Raw genomic sequence first — 13,434 nt, 5'->3', positions numbered from 1 at the left:
CCCCACCTAGTGAGCCTTCCGGAGAATACTTCAGACAGCCTCTAAGTAATGGCTGCCATCACTCTATAAGGACATGTGACCAGGCCACATGATTCTGGACTCCATCTTGGTATGTCAGTATTTTTCCACAAACTGGTTTGGGAACCAAGCTTTGAAACCAAGGGTTCCCGCCATATGCTAAAGCTATATAAGGCAGGGAGTGACATCATCTGGGGTTCTTCACTTCCCACCCAAGAAGACTACTGTAAACCTGAGGAACAAACACTGAACTGGGGCAAGTGGTGGATCCAGGCTAAAGGGATTTCTAGCCTGTGTATGAAAGACCTGGGGCTTCCAAGGTGTAAAGCAAGTGCAGCTTGCCCCTTAAGAATCTGCAGCCTGCTTGTATAATTTCTCAGAGTGAGAATCTGCTAATTCATATCTAATCTATTTAGTATATTTAGCTTAGGTTGTGTTTTTTTATTTGCTAGGTAATCTGCTTTTATCTGTTTGCTATCACTTATAATCACTTAAAATCTATCTTTTGTAGTTAATAAACTTGTTTTTGTTTTAATCTAAATCAGTGAGCTTTGACTGGAGTGCTTGGGGAAAATCTCTGCTTGGTTACCACAAGTGTGCATTGTTCTCTTCACATTTAGGGAGAGGCGGACCGGGTATTAAACACATATACTGGGCAGATTTGACCAGGGCAGGATGGTACTGCTCTGGGGTCCTAGGCTGGGAAACTGGTGGTTAGAGAGCCTGCATGTAACTGCAGCTGGGCGTGTCCCTTCCTGTGTGGATGCTGGTGAAAGGGCAGGCTAGAGGGCTTTGCAGCTTGTCACAACAGCACAGTGTGAGAGGGAGCCCAGGCTGCTGGGTCAGAGGGCTCAGTGGTACCCCAGCTTCAGGTGGCACCCTGGGGGGAACCTGTCGAAAATCCACTCAAAGAAGGATAGTTACTGGCAAGAAAAATTAAGTTTCTTGAAATCTCTGTAACAGAAAGGTAATAGTACTCCCTCACAGGATCACAGGAAGCATTGTTCCTTCAGACCTAGCTAAGTTTGCCTGGAGAAAGACTGATTGGGGGTGAGATAGGCAACTCTCAGTCTTAATGAGGAGCAGATTTTTGAGTGATACTGTGATCAGCTGCATGAGACTTTCTAATTGTAGACCATAAATTTCTTGCTTGTTTGGATTTAGTTTGTTGATGATAAGCATGAGAGTTAATCTTCTGAGCCATTCCTTAACGATGTACTTCAGTGTCCAGGAGTGTTTTTTATCTGCCACCTAGTGGTTCATTTCACTGCAGTCTCCATTGATCCAGCTGACGCCAGTGTGCGAGAGAATAAGTACCTAGGGCAGCTGGCCACTTTCAGCCGTAACCAACATGCTCATGTCATCGAAAACCGTCACTGCCATGTCTGTGATGTGGATGTGTAAGTACCACCCAGAAACACCCCCCCTTCTTTTTTCTTTCTTCATCAGAGTTAGAAGATGGGATGGGATGGGTACCCTAAAGTCTTTAGGGATGTGACTTTGGGATAGCAAACTGAGCATAATGTGCTCATCTCCAAACTCATGACCATAAAGACTTCTGAGCTCTCCACCATGTGTATCTGTGTTTCTACTGTATTTTCAATTGAGCTCCTGTTTTGGGGGAGAGATTGTATTGGGTTTAGTTCTGTGTTACTTGAATCCCAGATTTCAGAGTGGTAGCCATGTTAGTCTGTATCAGGAAAAACAACGAGGAGTCAACATATAATTCCCTGGCCTGTTATACAGGAGGTCAAATTAGATGTGGTATCTTCTGGCCTTGGAATCTATGATTCTTTGAATTTCTTTGTGTTTGGATTCTGGGCACATACCAATTTGAAGATAGATATTTAGCTTGGGACACATTACGCTTAACATGGGGTAGCAGAATTTGTAAAGAGATTCACAGATTGAAAGCATTTTAGTGGACATTTCCAGATTAGAAATCTCTAAACTTGGGAAAAAGGCCTCAGAAACTCAGAAAAGGCAAATTTGGGAATATTTAGCATCATGGTTTGAGAGAGGCTCGTCCCCATGGGATTATGTGTCTGATGCAGTGCGGCATTGATGTCAACTGAAGTCTTTCTGACTTCACTGGGCTATGGGAGAAGAGCTGTCAGATCACTATATTATCAGTTTAGTACTGAATGTATCATATTTGTAAAGGTGGCTGTGTCTTGGAGGTTATGATTCTTATCATTCCTATAATGTGCCTAGAGGTCCCCTGGGGGATCAGGGCCCCATTGTGCTAGATAGCTTACCAATGCACAGTAAAGAGTTCCCTGCCTTAAACAGCTTGCAGTCTTGATTAATGATGATACAAGAGGTGGAGAAAACAAACAAGCAGGTCAGGATGGGGGAGAGGAGGGATGTGGTAGCAACAGCAGGAGCACATTTTCATGTAGACTAGCAGTATGCACAGTGTAGCTTGTTACTTGCATATGTGCTGTCTACTGGCAACACTAGGTAGGAATTGTGGTAAAACTGAATTTTATGGAGGGATTTGAAGGAGAAAAATATGGTAGGCTTTTCTTTTGTAAATATTGTGACGAGTGGGCATAGTTTATACAGGGTGTAGTTTATCAAGGCTCCAGAAGTTTTTGCTTGATTATTTCATTGTATCTGTATCTGGGAGAACTTCGGGTGATGGCAGATGGTGAAGGAAAAAATTGGCATATCAGAATGAATCAAAGAGGGGTGTTTGCTTTGCTTGATTGTATTTGCTCACACCAAGAGCAATGCTAATTCCATGCTTTTTATGTTGGCTGATGACAAAGGATAGAGGCCAGAATGGTCCAACTCAGTGAGCCCCAAGGTGCAGTGTAGGGCAAAGTAAGTGAAGGAGCTGAAGGGTCTGCAGACAGAGCAGATTGTAAGTAATAGGAATTGAGAAGGGGAGGAGGACATGTCTAGTGGAATCTAAGGGACTCTAACAGGTGCATTGTTTGAAAAACTCATTTATTCAGTGAGAGAAAAGTGAATAAAGGGTGTTTAAGTGTTTCTGATCTAGTTAGTTTTCTCATTGTGGACCAGCCCTTCTCTGAATATTTGCTTCACAAGAAAGATCTCTAACCGGATGAAGATGAGTTACTGTTGCTATTCTGGTTTTATCTGCATTAACATGATCCTTTCTTTGGCAGAAGCTCCAGGTCGAAACACTGTGGAACCTGCAACAAGTGTGTATGTGGCTTTGATCATCATTGCAAATGGCTCAATAACTGCGTGGGGGAGAGGAACTACTGGTAAGGGTCTGGCACTCTGACACGAGGGCAAAGCCATCCAGAAAATGCTAGTACAGGACTTCTCAGCCTTTCTTGCATCTTGGCCCAATTTATATTCAGCTTCTCAAAACCACCCTATGCTGAGATTGCAGGTTCCTTTGTACTGATTCTCATTGCATGTTGGAGGACCACAAGAATTGGTGCAGCGGTTTACAGATTACTGCTGGCAAGGAACCAAATAAATTTGATTAATCCAGAAATCAGAGAAATTGAAAATGGGAGCAGGCTTGTGACACCCAGACAACTGGAGTGGATTGTGATGTTCAGGCTGAGAATCACTGCTGGTGCCCTAAACTTGGGTGAGAGGGTTGTAAAAGGGCTTCATTAGTACATCTGTTCAAGACCACTGCTCCATGTTTAAACGTCTTGTAAGTAACTTATCCCGACGCAATAGTGTCACAGCTGGGATCAGCAGAGGTCCTTGAGCGTGATCACCTCTTTATTAGAGGGAAGGAGCTGCTGGCATGGTCTTACCCTTTCCCTAAGATCCAAAATAGCCAGGTGTGCTGCAAAGCCCATCTGACTGAGTGAACATTATGCCAGGACTGAGACAGGTGGGATGTGTCTGGTGGGAAAGTGCAGTGGAGATTTAGTGGGAGATTTTCCAAGGCACAAATGGGCATTAGGCGCCTAACTCTCATTGACTTTCAGTAGGAGGTGGGTACCTATCTGCTCTTTGTGTCTTTAAAAATCTCCCTCTCAAGTGGTAGGGTCACAAGAGTGGTGATCAGATGATGTGTGATAGGGATGGGGAAAAAAGAACTGCTGTTTTGGATGATTTGTGGTTTGTATCTTTTGCACTCTTGTAATTTTAAATGAATGTCTAGGGTGCTTTACCGTGGGGGCTGTTTCACATGACACATCTTTCAGACCAAAAGCTAAATAATAAATATTTTCATAATTGCTTCTGTCTGTAGTGTTAAGAAATATTTATTGGAAGTTGTACAGGTATCCCTAAAAGTTCTGAGGTGTAGAGTGGTTAGAGGACTGCAGTCAGCTTGTTTCGGGGTTGGTATGGTGGTTATTCTAGGACCCCTGTCCTTCCAGCAATCTATCTGTCTAGGGAAGTGGTATCCAAGTTTTCCAGACAGAGCACTGAATGTATTATTTCAAAAAGGCTAAGGCAAGGCACCACAATCAATGTTTTGGGGCAGATTCTCTATCCCATTCTTCTCCCTTTGTGCTGTAGAACAAAGAGAGTACAAACTATGCACAGATCTCCTGAGATTATCTGTGTGGTGTCTCCAATGGGCATACAGCTGGCCAAGCTGGCTCCTATCCCTCCATCCCCACAGCTCCTGGTGCAGATGGTGGGATGGGCAGTAACTGGTCCACATTCTGCTCTGGTTATCCTCAGCTTGTATACTTTCCTTATGGGTCTGTTGGGAGCTGGCATGAGTTAGGCCAATGCAGAGTCAGCTCTAACCTGTGCTGGGCTGAGGCAGAGGGAGCCATAACTGGTGATTGTTTCTTGGCTTCTCCTTTCCTTCACTCCTGGATTGCACCGGGTGGTTGAGTGGGGGGAGGGCGGCCATCCTGTGCTAGGTGCAGGAAATGGAACAGCCAGAGCTAGTCTCCTTCCTCCCCTGTGAAGCAGTAGATAGGGAGTAGTAGGTGCCCAGGGAAAGAAGAGCAGCTGCTCAGAGCTGCTCCTAGGACCACAAGGAGAGCAGGGGCAAGTGTTGTCTCCTACTGCCTCCTATTGCCTCCTTTCAGCAAGTTCTTGTGCAGGGAGCTCATTTTCCACTCATAATCAAATACACACTCTTTTTCTTACCATACCTGCTCTAAAGGGCCACAATTTTGAGTCTCAAGTACAACATATTGGATACACCACTGGTCTAGATGGTTATCTATAGGGCCCTACCAAATTCATGGTCCATTTTGATCAAGTTCATGGTCAGAGAGTTTTGAAATTTGTCAATTTCATGTTTTCAGATGTTTATATCTGAAATTTCAGGATGTTGTAACCATGGGGGTCCCAACCCAAAAGGCACCTGGAGGTAGGTCTGATCTCTCCCCCTCCCTCCTCCCAACAGCCCTGCAGGGGAAAGACAAATCCTGTCCCTCTCCAGCCTGGCAGGGACTTGCAGCTAGGAGCCCCCGGGCTGGGGCACTCCCAGCAGGGGGAGATCGGACCCACCTCCACAAGCCTCCTCCAGATGCAGGAACCTCTGGGGCTGCTGCCCAGCACTGGAGCTTCCTGCAGGAGGAGGAGGTGCTCGGAGGTGAATCTGATCTCCCCCTGAGAGCTAACCTGCAGGGGATGGACAAGTTCTGTCCCTCCCCAGGCTGGCGGGGACTTGCAGCTAGGAGCCCCCTGGCTGGGGCGCTCCCAGTAGCAAGGGGGAGATCAGATTTCATGGGGAAGGGCTAATTCACAGTCCATGACACGTTTTTCATGGCCGTGAAATGGGCAGGGTCCTATCTAGTAGCCATACTGAGGTATCTGCACACCACTAAAATTATGGTGTGTATACAAACCTGTTTTACTGTCTCTGTCTTTTCCTTCCACTCAGTAGAGGCTGGGCTTTATTTATTTATTTGTATGTATGTGGTGTTACTGAAGGAGTGGGTTTTGCATTTTGCTCTGAAGATGCTAAGGTCTGTTATGCTTCCTTGGCAGGCTCTTTCTGAACAGCGTGGTATCTGCCATCCTGGGCCTCGTCCTCCTGTTGCTCATTGCATTCTATGTCTTTGTGGAGTTCTTCATTAACCCCATGATGCTGCGCACCAACCAGCACTTGGAAGGTATCTGGCCACACTCTGGATGAGAGTTGCTTCTGATCCATGCATCAGCCAAAATGTTCACTGGGCTTGGACTCCTCTGGACCCTTACGTGCAAGAGGAGCCTCCAGCTCTCTACCCTGCCTCAAACTATTATGTGACTGCAACCATCTCTGTGACCCAAATGGTTCCCTCCAGAGCCCAATGACTTTGCTCTCCAAGGGGGTTCTTAGGCAGCCTGAAAGATCCAGAGGCACTCTGGGGCTTCAGGACAGCAGATCGGGCCTATAGCTAGCTTTTTATCAGAATTACACTATTTCCAGCTATGAGGTTTTATTAGTGAGAGGTGTTTAAAGTCTGGACAATCTTCCCCCCCACCCAGTTTCTTTGTTTTCATTCCTTTACCTTCTACTCCCCGTCTTAGTTCTCTGGCCCAGTCACCTTCTCCCTGTACCTCTTAACTCCTTACTTTCTGGCCTCACCACTTCTCCGCCCTACATCTGTCCCCACCACTGAGACTTGCTCACTCTTACTTCCTGATGTGTGCTATTGCTGTGCTTTCATTCCATTGTTGTGTTTCTCTTTTTCAGTATTAAAGAACGACACGGACATCTGGTTTGTGTTTCTACCTGCAGCTCCCATCGAGACCCAAGCTCCTGCCATTTTGGTCTTAGCTGGGATTCTCATTCTTCTGGGCCTGCTGACTGTGATCCTGTTAGGGCACCTGCTGATCTTTCACATCTATCTTAGTAGGTATTGAAGTCTGGTCGCACTGCATTGTCCACTTGATTCTCTCTTCACTTCATGACATACACTCATTGGGCTTTCACCCGTATCACACATGCAAACTGTGCAAGAGCACCAATGAAAGCACAAAAGTTTTGTCCCACACCTTGGCATTCCTGCCTCTCTTCTGAGCTTGTGGTTTTGCTCTGCCTTCTGTAGGATGAATAGAAGAAATCTTTGTCTCTTGCTCATTTTTCCTGAAATGGTCTCTAACCTAAGTAAGATTCTTTTGGTACAGTTCAGAATCTAGCAGGGAGAAAAGGGGGCTTGGTTTGTGATGAGACAGCACAACATAGTATCTATTGGTCCCTCCGGCCTGCAGGTCTGTAAACTAATATTTCATGATGTCTCTAAGACTGAAATTAGTCTTGGAGTTCTTCAGTTGTAGAACAACTCTTTACAGCTCAGAGCCTTTGGTTGAGGTATGCTAAGCCTCAGCTGTGCCTAAATTCTCTCTAGAAATCATCACTGGTCCATCTTTCTTGGGGTGGATGGGGAGCTGCCCATTGTACCTCTCCAAAAGGAGGGAAAGAAGCCACTAATGAATAAATTCCCGCCTCTGCCAGGTCCCCCCCGACGGGTGAGCAGCACTTGCGGTTAATGGTATCAGAGGCTGCTGATAGATCTAGTAAAATCAGCATGGACACCTGACTTGTCTATCACAAGGAGATCACTAACCAAGGATACTGATGCTCTCTCATTGCTCCACCCTGAATTCAGAGTTACCCGTCTGCAACCATTTCAATAATCTCCAGAACCACCCCATGAACTAGCCACTAAGTCCTTAGTTCAAGTGATGGCTTCTGGAATTTAAGGACGAAAGGAGGCAATAAACTCTCTAACTAACCTCTTAACGTATTGGAGTCTCTTGGTTAATATAATAACACAGGGCTTTTATTTCAATAAAAATAACTGTACAACTCCTTTTCCATTAGGAAGCTCTACTTCTTGGTTGCGGTCTCCTGATAAGCATTGTGAAAATTGCACTGCATTTGCCCAAAGTGAGATTTGGAGGAGGATGTAGATGGACGCACAGTGGAGGGGCTGCTTACAGTCTCTCCCACCTTCTGCCTCATCCAGGAGGCACATTCACATTTAAAAGTATAGATGGCATTGAAAACCTCTCTGAGTACCCTTTTATCAGTCTCCACCAGCAATGAAGCTGACAACTCCCAGCTGGCTTTCACCAGTCATGAGCAGACAGATCTATCTTGCCATTGTCAGTGGTAGCAGAGTGGAAGGCAAGTTGAGTGTACCAGTGCTGGAATAATGATAACATCTGGAAAATGAAAGGGCCATTTTAGTGATATAGAAAAGACTAAAAACAAAATAAATGCGGTGGCTGTATCCGAAAAAGTTCACTATGGCTAGAATCTAGTTAAGTGCAGATCTAATGCAAGCGATGTGGTTACTGTATTGACCACAGTTTCCACGAGGTGGTGCTGTTTCATTGGGATTAGGCTCATGGAATCATAGATTCATAGGGTTAGAAGGGACCGCAAGCCTCAACTAGTCCAGGGGTCTCAAACTCAAATGACCACGAGGGCCGCATGAGGACTAGTGCATTGGCCTGAGGGCCGCATCACTGACACCCCCACCCCTTGCTACCCCTGGCCCCGCCTCCACTCCATCCCTTCCATGAGGCCCCGCCCCTCCCTACCCCCATTCCAACCCCTTCCCCAAAGTCTCCACCCCAACTCCGGCCCCTCCCCACCCCCAGGGGGTTGCAGGAGGAGTGCGGGGTGTGGCGGGGGCTAAGGGCAGGGAGTTGAGGTGCAGGAGATGTGCAGGGTGCAGCAGAAGGCTCAGGACAGGGAGTTGGAGTGTGGGGTGCAGGAGGGGTGTGCGGTGCGGCAGGGGGCTCAGGCCAGGGGGTTGAGGTGTGGGGTGCAGGAGGGATTCGGGGTGTGGGCTCTGGCCCGGCGCTGCTCACCTAGAGTGGCTCCGGGGTGGCAGCAGCGTGCACCGGGGCCAGGGCAGGCTCCCTCCCTGCCTGCCTGCCCTGACACCGGCCCCGCTCCACTCCGGGAAGCAGCCTGAACCACGTCCCTACAGCCCTGGGGGGGGTGGGGGGCAGAGAGCTCTGTGTGTTGCTCTTGCTGCTCCTCCAGGTACCTCCCCCGAAGCTCCCATTGACCGTGGTTTCCCGTTCCCAGCCAATGGGAGCTGTGGGGGGCGGTGCCTGGAGGCGAAAGCAACACACGGAGCCCTCTTCTCCACCCCTGGCCTCAGGTACTTGCTGCCAGCTGTTTCAGGGAGTGGCGCGGGGCTCGCGGCTCCACAGGGGGTAGGCCCGCGGGCTCTAGTTTTCCCACCCCGGCCTTCACGGGGGGTGGGCGTAGGGAGCTTGGCGGGCTGCAGGAAATATGCGGCCCACGGGCCACGTGTTTGAGACCCCTACTCTAGTCCAATCCCCTGCCAAGATGTAGGATTTGTTGTGTCTAAACCATCCAAGACAGATGGCTATCCAGACGCCTTTTGAAAACCTCCAGTGAAGGAGCTTCCACAACCTCCCTAGGCATCTGTTCCATTGTCTTACTGTTCTTCCAGTTAGGAATTTTTTCCTGAGAGTTAATCTAAATTTGCTGTGCTGTAGTTTGAACCTATTGCCTCTTGTCCTGCTCTCTGTGGCAAGAGAGGCCAACTTTTCTCCATCTTTTTTATGGCAGCCTTTCAGGTATTTGAAGACCACTATCATATCCCCCTTAATCGCCTCTTTTCCAAATTAAACTTACCCAGTTCCTTCAGCCTTTGCTCATATGGCTTGCATTCCATCCCTTTCGTTATCTTTGTCGCTCGCCTCTGGATCCTTTCCACTTTCTCTACAGCCTTTCTATACATTGGTGACCAAGGTTGGACACAGTACTCCAGCTGCGGCCTAATCAGCGCCAAGTAGAGCCGTACTATCACCTCCCGTGACTTGCATGCTATGTCTCTGTTAATCCAACCCAAAATTGCATTTTCTTTTTTTGCAACAGCATCACATCTCTGACTCATGTTGAGGTTATGATTCACCACTGCTCCCAGATCCTTCTCAGCAGTGCTTCTGCCAAGACAGTTATTCCGTATTCTGTATTTGTGAATTTGGTTTTTCTTTCATAAGGTGCTACACCAGGGGTGGGCAAAGTTTTTGGCCGAGGGCCACACCTGGGTTTGGAAATTGTATGGTGGGCCATGAATGCTCATGAAACTGGGGTTTGGGGTGTGGGAGGGCTCTGTCTGGGGGTGCAGACTCAGGAGTGGGGCTGGAAATAAGGGGTTGGGGATGCAGGAGGGTCTCCGGGCTGGGACCGAAGGGTTCGGAGGATGGGAGGGGGATCAGGGCTGGGGCAGGGGTGCGGGAGAGGGTCGGGGGGCAGGATCTGAGTGGCACTTACCTCAAGCAGCTCCCAGAAACAGTGGCATGTTCCCCCCTCTGGCTCCTACACGGAGGTGCGGCCAGGCAGCTCTGTGCGCTGCCTTGTCCACAGGCGCCACCCCTGCAGCTCCCACTGGCTGTGGTTCCCAACCAATGGGAGCTGCAGGGGTGGCGCTTGGGGCGGGGGCAGAATTCGGAGCCCTCTGGCTGCCCCTATGTATAGGAGCCTGAGGGGGGACATGTCACTGCTTCCGGGAGCCATGTGGAGTGGGGCAAGATCCCGACCCTGCTCCCCGGCTGGAGTGCCAGAGCGGGGAAAGCCCCAGACATCACTTCCCAGCGGGAGCTCGAGGGCCTGATTAAAATGTCTAGAGGGCCGGATGTGGCCCCTGGGCCATAGTTTGCCCACCCCTATGCTACACTTACATTTGTCTTTGTTGAATTTTATTTTGTTGTTGATAGCCCAATTCGCCAATATATCAAGAGCCCTCTGAATTTTAGCTCTCTCCTCCAAAGTGTTGGTAACCCCCCATAGCTTTGTGTTATCTGCAAATTCGATCAGAATGCTCTGTATACCTACATCCAGGTCATTAATAAAGATGGTAACCAATACTGGCCCAGAACAGATCGCTGTGGAACTCCACTTGAGACCTCCCTCCAATCTGATATCATTCCCTTAATAGTTACTTTTTGTTTGCGATTGTTTAACAAATGATATATCCATTTACTGGTAGTTCTGCCAAGCCTGGATTTCTCCAGTTTACTTATCTGAATGTCATGTGGGACTGTGTAAGAAGCGTTGCTGAAATCCAGGTCTATTATGTCCACTGCATTTCCCCTATCCACCAACCAGATACTCTGTCAAAGAAGGACATCAAGCTGGTTTGGCATGATTTATTCTTGGTAAGTCCATTCTGGCTGTAAGGATCACCCCTTCATCCTCCAGGTATTAGCACATTGAATGTTTTATACATTGCTCTAGTCATTTCTCAGGAATTGAAATCAGGTGGTCTGGTCTACAATTTCCTGGCTCCTCCTTTCCCCCGTTTTTAAAGATGGGCACCACGTTAGCCCTTCTCCGGTCTTCCAAGACCTGTCCTTTCATCCATGAGTTCAAAAATATTGCCAGTGGCTCTGAGATTTCTTCAGCTAATTCCTTCAGTAACCTGGGGTGAATAGCATCAGGCCCTGCTGACTTGAATTTGTTCAAATTGGTCAGAAGATCTCAATATGTGTTCTTTGCTTATCCCGATCGGCATCCCTTCCCCTGTATTGTCTGTGGTAACTTCGCTAGTCATCCAATCACATGCTCTTTTTTGTGAGAAGAAGCAAAGTAGGCATTGAGCAGCTCTGCTTTTCTAGCATTTTCCATTACCAGCTCACTTCTCCAGTGAGCAGCGGATCCACACTGTCCTTAATCTTTCTTTTTTGTCTCACGTATTTGAAGAACCCCTTCTTGTCTCTAACATTCCTTGGCCAGCTGTAACTCATTCTTCGCCTTGGCTTTCCTGGTTTTGTCCCTACACACTCATGCTATTCCCATGTATACTACCTTGGTGACATGCCCCTCCTTCCATTCCTTGTATGTATCCTTTTTGGTTTTTAGATAGCATTGGCCTCTTGTGGCTCTTCTTATCTTTCCTCTGCATCGGAATAGCTTGATGTCCTTTTAGGAACTGCCAGCCCCCTCTGACTCCTTTTCTTTCTAACTGGTCTTTCCATGGGACCTTGCCTGCTATGTCTCTGAGTTGGTTGAAATCTGCCTTTCTGAAGTCCAGTGTCCTTGTTTTGCTGTTCTCATGTCCTGCTTTCCTTAGGATCTTAAATTCTATCAGATCGTGATCACTTCCTCCCAAGTTCCCGACCACCTTCACATTCACAACTAATTCATCCCTTTTGGTCAAAACCAGATTCAGTATGGATGACCCCCACTAGTTGTTTCCTCAACTTTCTGAATCAGGAAGTTGTCCCCTACACATGCTAAGAATTTTCTGGACATAAGTTTTGTTGTAATAGTCTTCTGACAGATATCAGGGAAGTTAAAATTCCCCATTAAAACTAGCTCAAGTATGTTAGCTAATATTGTTACCTGCTTGTAGAATGACTCATCCACTTCCTCTTCCTGATCTGATGATCTATACTAGACCCACACCATAACATTGCTACTATTCTTTTCCCTTTTTATCCTCACCCAGAGACTTCCAGCAGGTCCGTTGCTCACTTCCTCTTGGGCCTCAGAGCAAGTATATACATTCTTGACATACAGCACAACACCTCCTCCTTTTACCCCCATATCTGTCCTTTCAAAACAAGCTGTTTCCCTCAATGCTGGTACTCTAATCATGGGAGTTGTCCCACCAAATCTCTATAATGCCAATTAAGCCATAATTTTCTTCATATACCATGATATACCATCCTGCTTGTTCCCCATGCTCCTTGCATTTGTATACAGACATCGAAGATATTTTGCAGACTGCCCTGTTGCTTTTCTTCTTGCTTTTTTAATGCAGTTGTGATTTCTAGTCCCTTCTCCAGAAATTAGTCACTTCCCCTTGTCTTTATTACTTGATCCTAGATGCATGTTGGCTGGATTTTTGTCACCATCCCCCATAGGACCTAGCTTAAAGCTCTCCTTATTAGGTTAGCCAGATGTCCACAGATGCTCTTCCCGGTATTTGATAGATGGAGCCCATCCCAGCATAGCAATCCTCTTTCCTGGAATATCAGATCATTGTTGAAGAAGCCAAAGCCTTCTCACCAACACCACCTGTGTAGCCATGCATTTACTTCCAAGATTCAATGGTCCCTGCCCAGGCCTTTTCCTTCAACAGGGAGGATGGACAAGACAATCACTTGCACCCCGAACTCTTTTATCCTTCCCAGAGCCACATAGTCTGCAGTGATCTGCTCAAGGTCATTCTTTGCAGATTGTTGGTACAAAAGATGGACTTTCCTTTGTATGAAGGAGGATTTTAACCTGCTGAATCAATTTTACTCTGCTTTTTTTAGAGGAAGTTTTTGAGCCAAGTTGAGTTTTGTTTTAAAAGCATTTGTGATCCATAAGTGTGAAAGAGATTTTTATTTATTATCCTTATTAATTGTCTTACACTCATACCTAGAGAGACTTCAAAAACTGTGTAGCGTTTTGGGACATGACGTTAAGGGTCAGGGGAAATACAATTTCCCAAATATTTAAAAAAATAACTCTTGTGACCTGTTTATGGCCTGCTCTAGCGACAGCTGAAGTATAGCAAGGAATATTCCCTA

The 13,434-nt window shown here is 47.0% G+C and overlaps 1 protein-coding gene across 5 annotated transcripts in view; it reads left to right on the top strand.

Annotated features, from left to right (window-relative positions):
• ZDHHC1 (zDHHC palmitoyltransferase 1) overlaps positions 1–13,434 on the top strand; it is a 63,673-nt gene that overhangs the window by 31,003 nt on the left and 19,236 nt on the right. For 4 of the 5 annotated variants that reach the window (XM_073307317.2, XM_073307318.2, XM_073307316.2 and 1 more), the window contains exons 3-6: positions 1,243–1,418; positions 3,156–3,257; positions 5,923–6,047; positions 6,614–6,772. In XM_073307317.2, coding sequence (XP_073163418.2) covers positions 1,243–1,418; positions 3,156–3,257; positions 5,923–6,047; positions 6,614–6,772 — 562 coding nt within the window. The remainder of the gene's footprint in view (positions 1–1,242; positions 1,419–3,155; positions 3,258–5,922; positions 6,048–6,613; positions 6,773–13,434) is intronic. The other variant, XM_073307320.2, reaches the window with a different exon arrangement.

This window comes from Lepidochelys kempii, chromosome 12 (assembly GCF_965140285.1).
Source record: "Lepidochelys kempii isolate rLepKem1 chromosome 12, rLepKem1.hap1, whole genome shotgun sequence".
NCBI lineage: Eukaryota > Metazoa > Chordata > Testudines > Cheloniidae > Lepidochelys > Lepidochelys kempii.
This window is presented reverse-complemented; position numbering and strand designations above follow the sequence as displayed.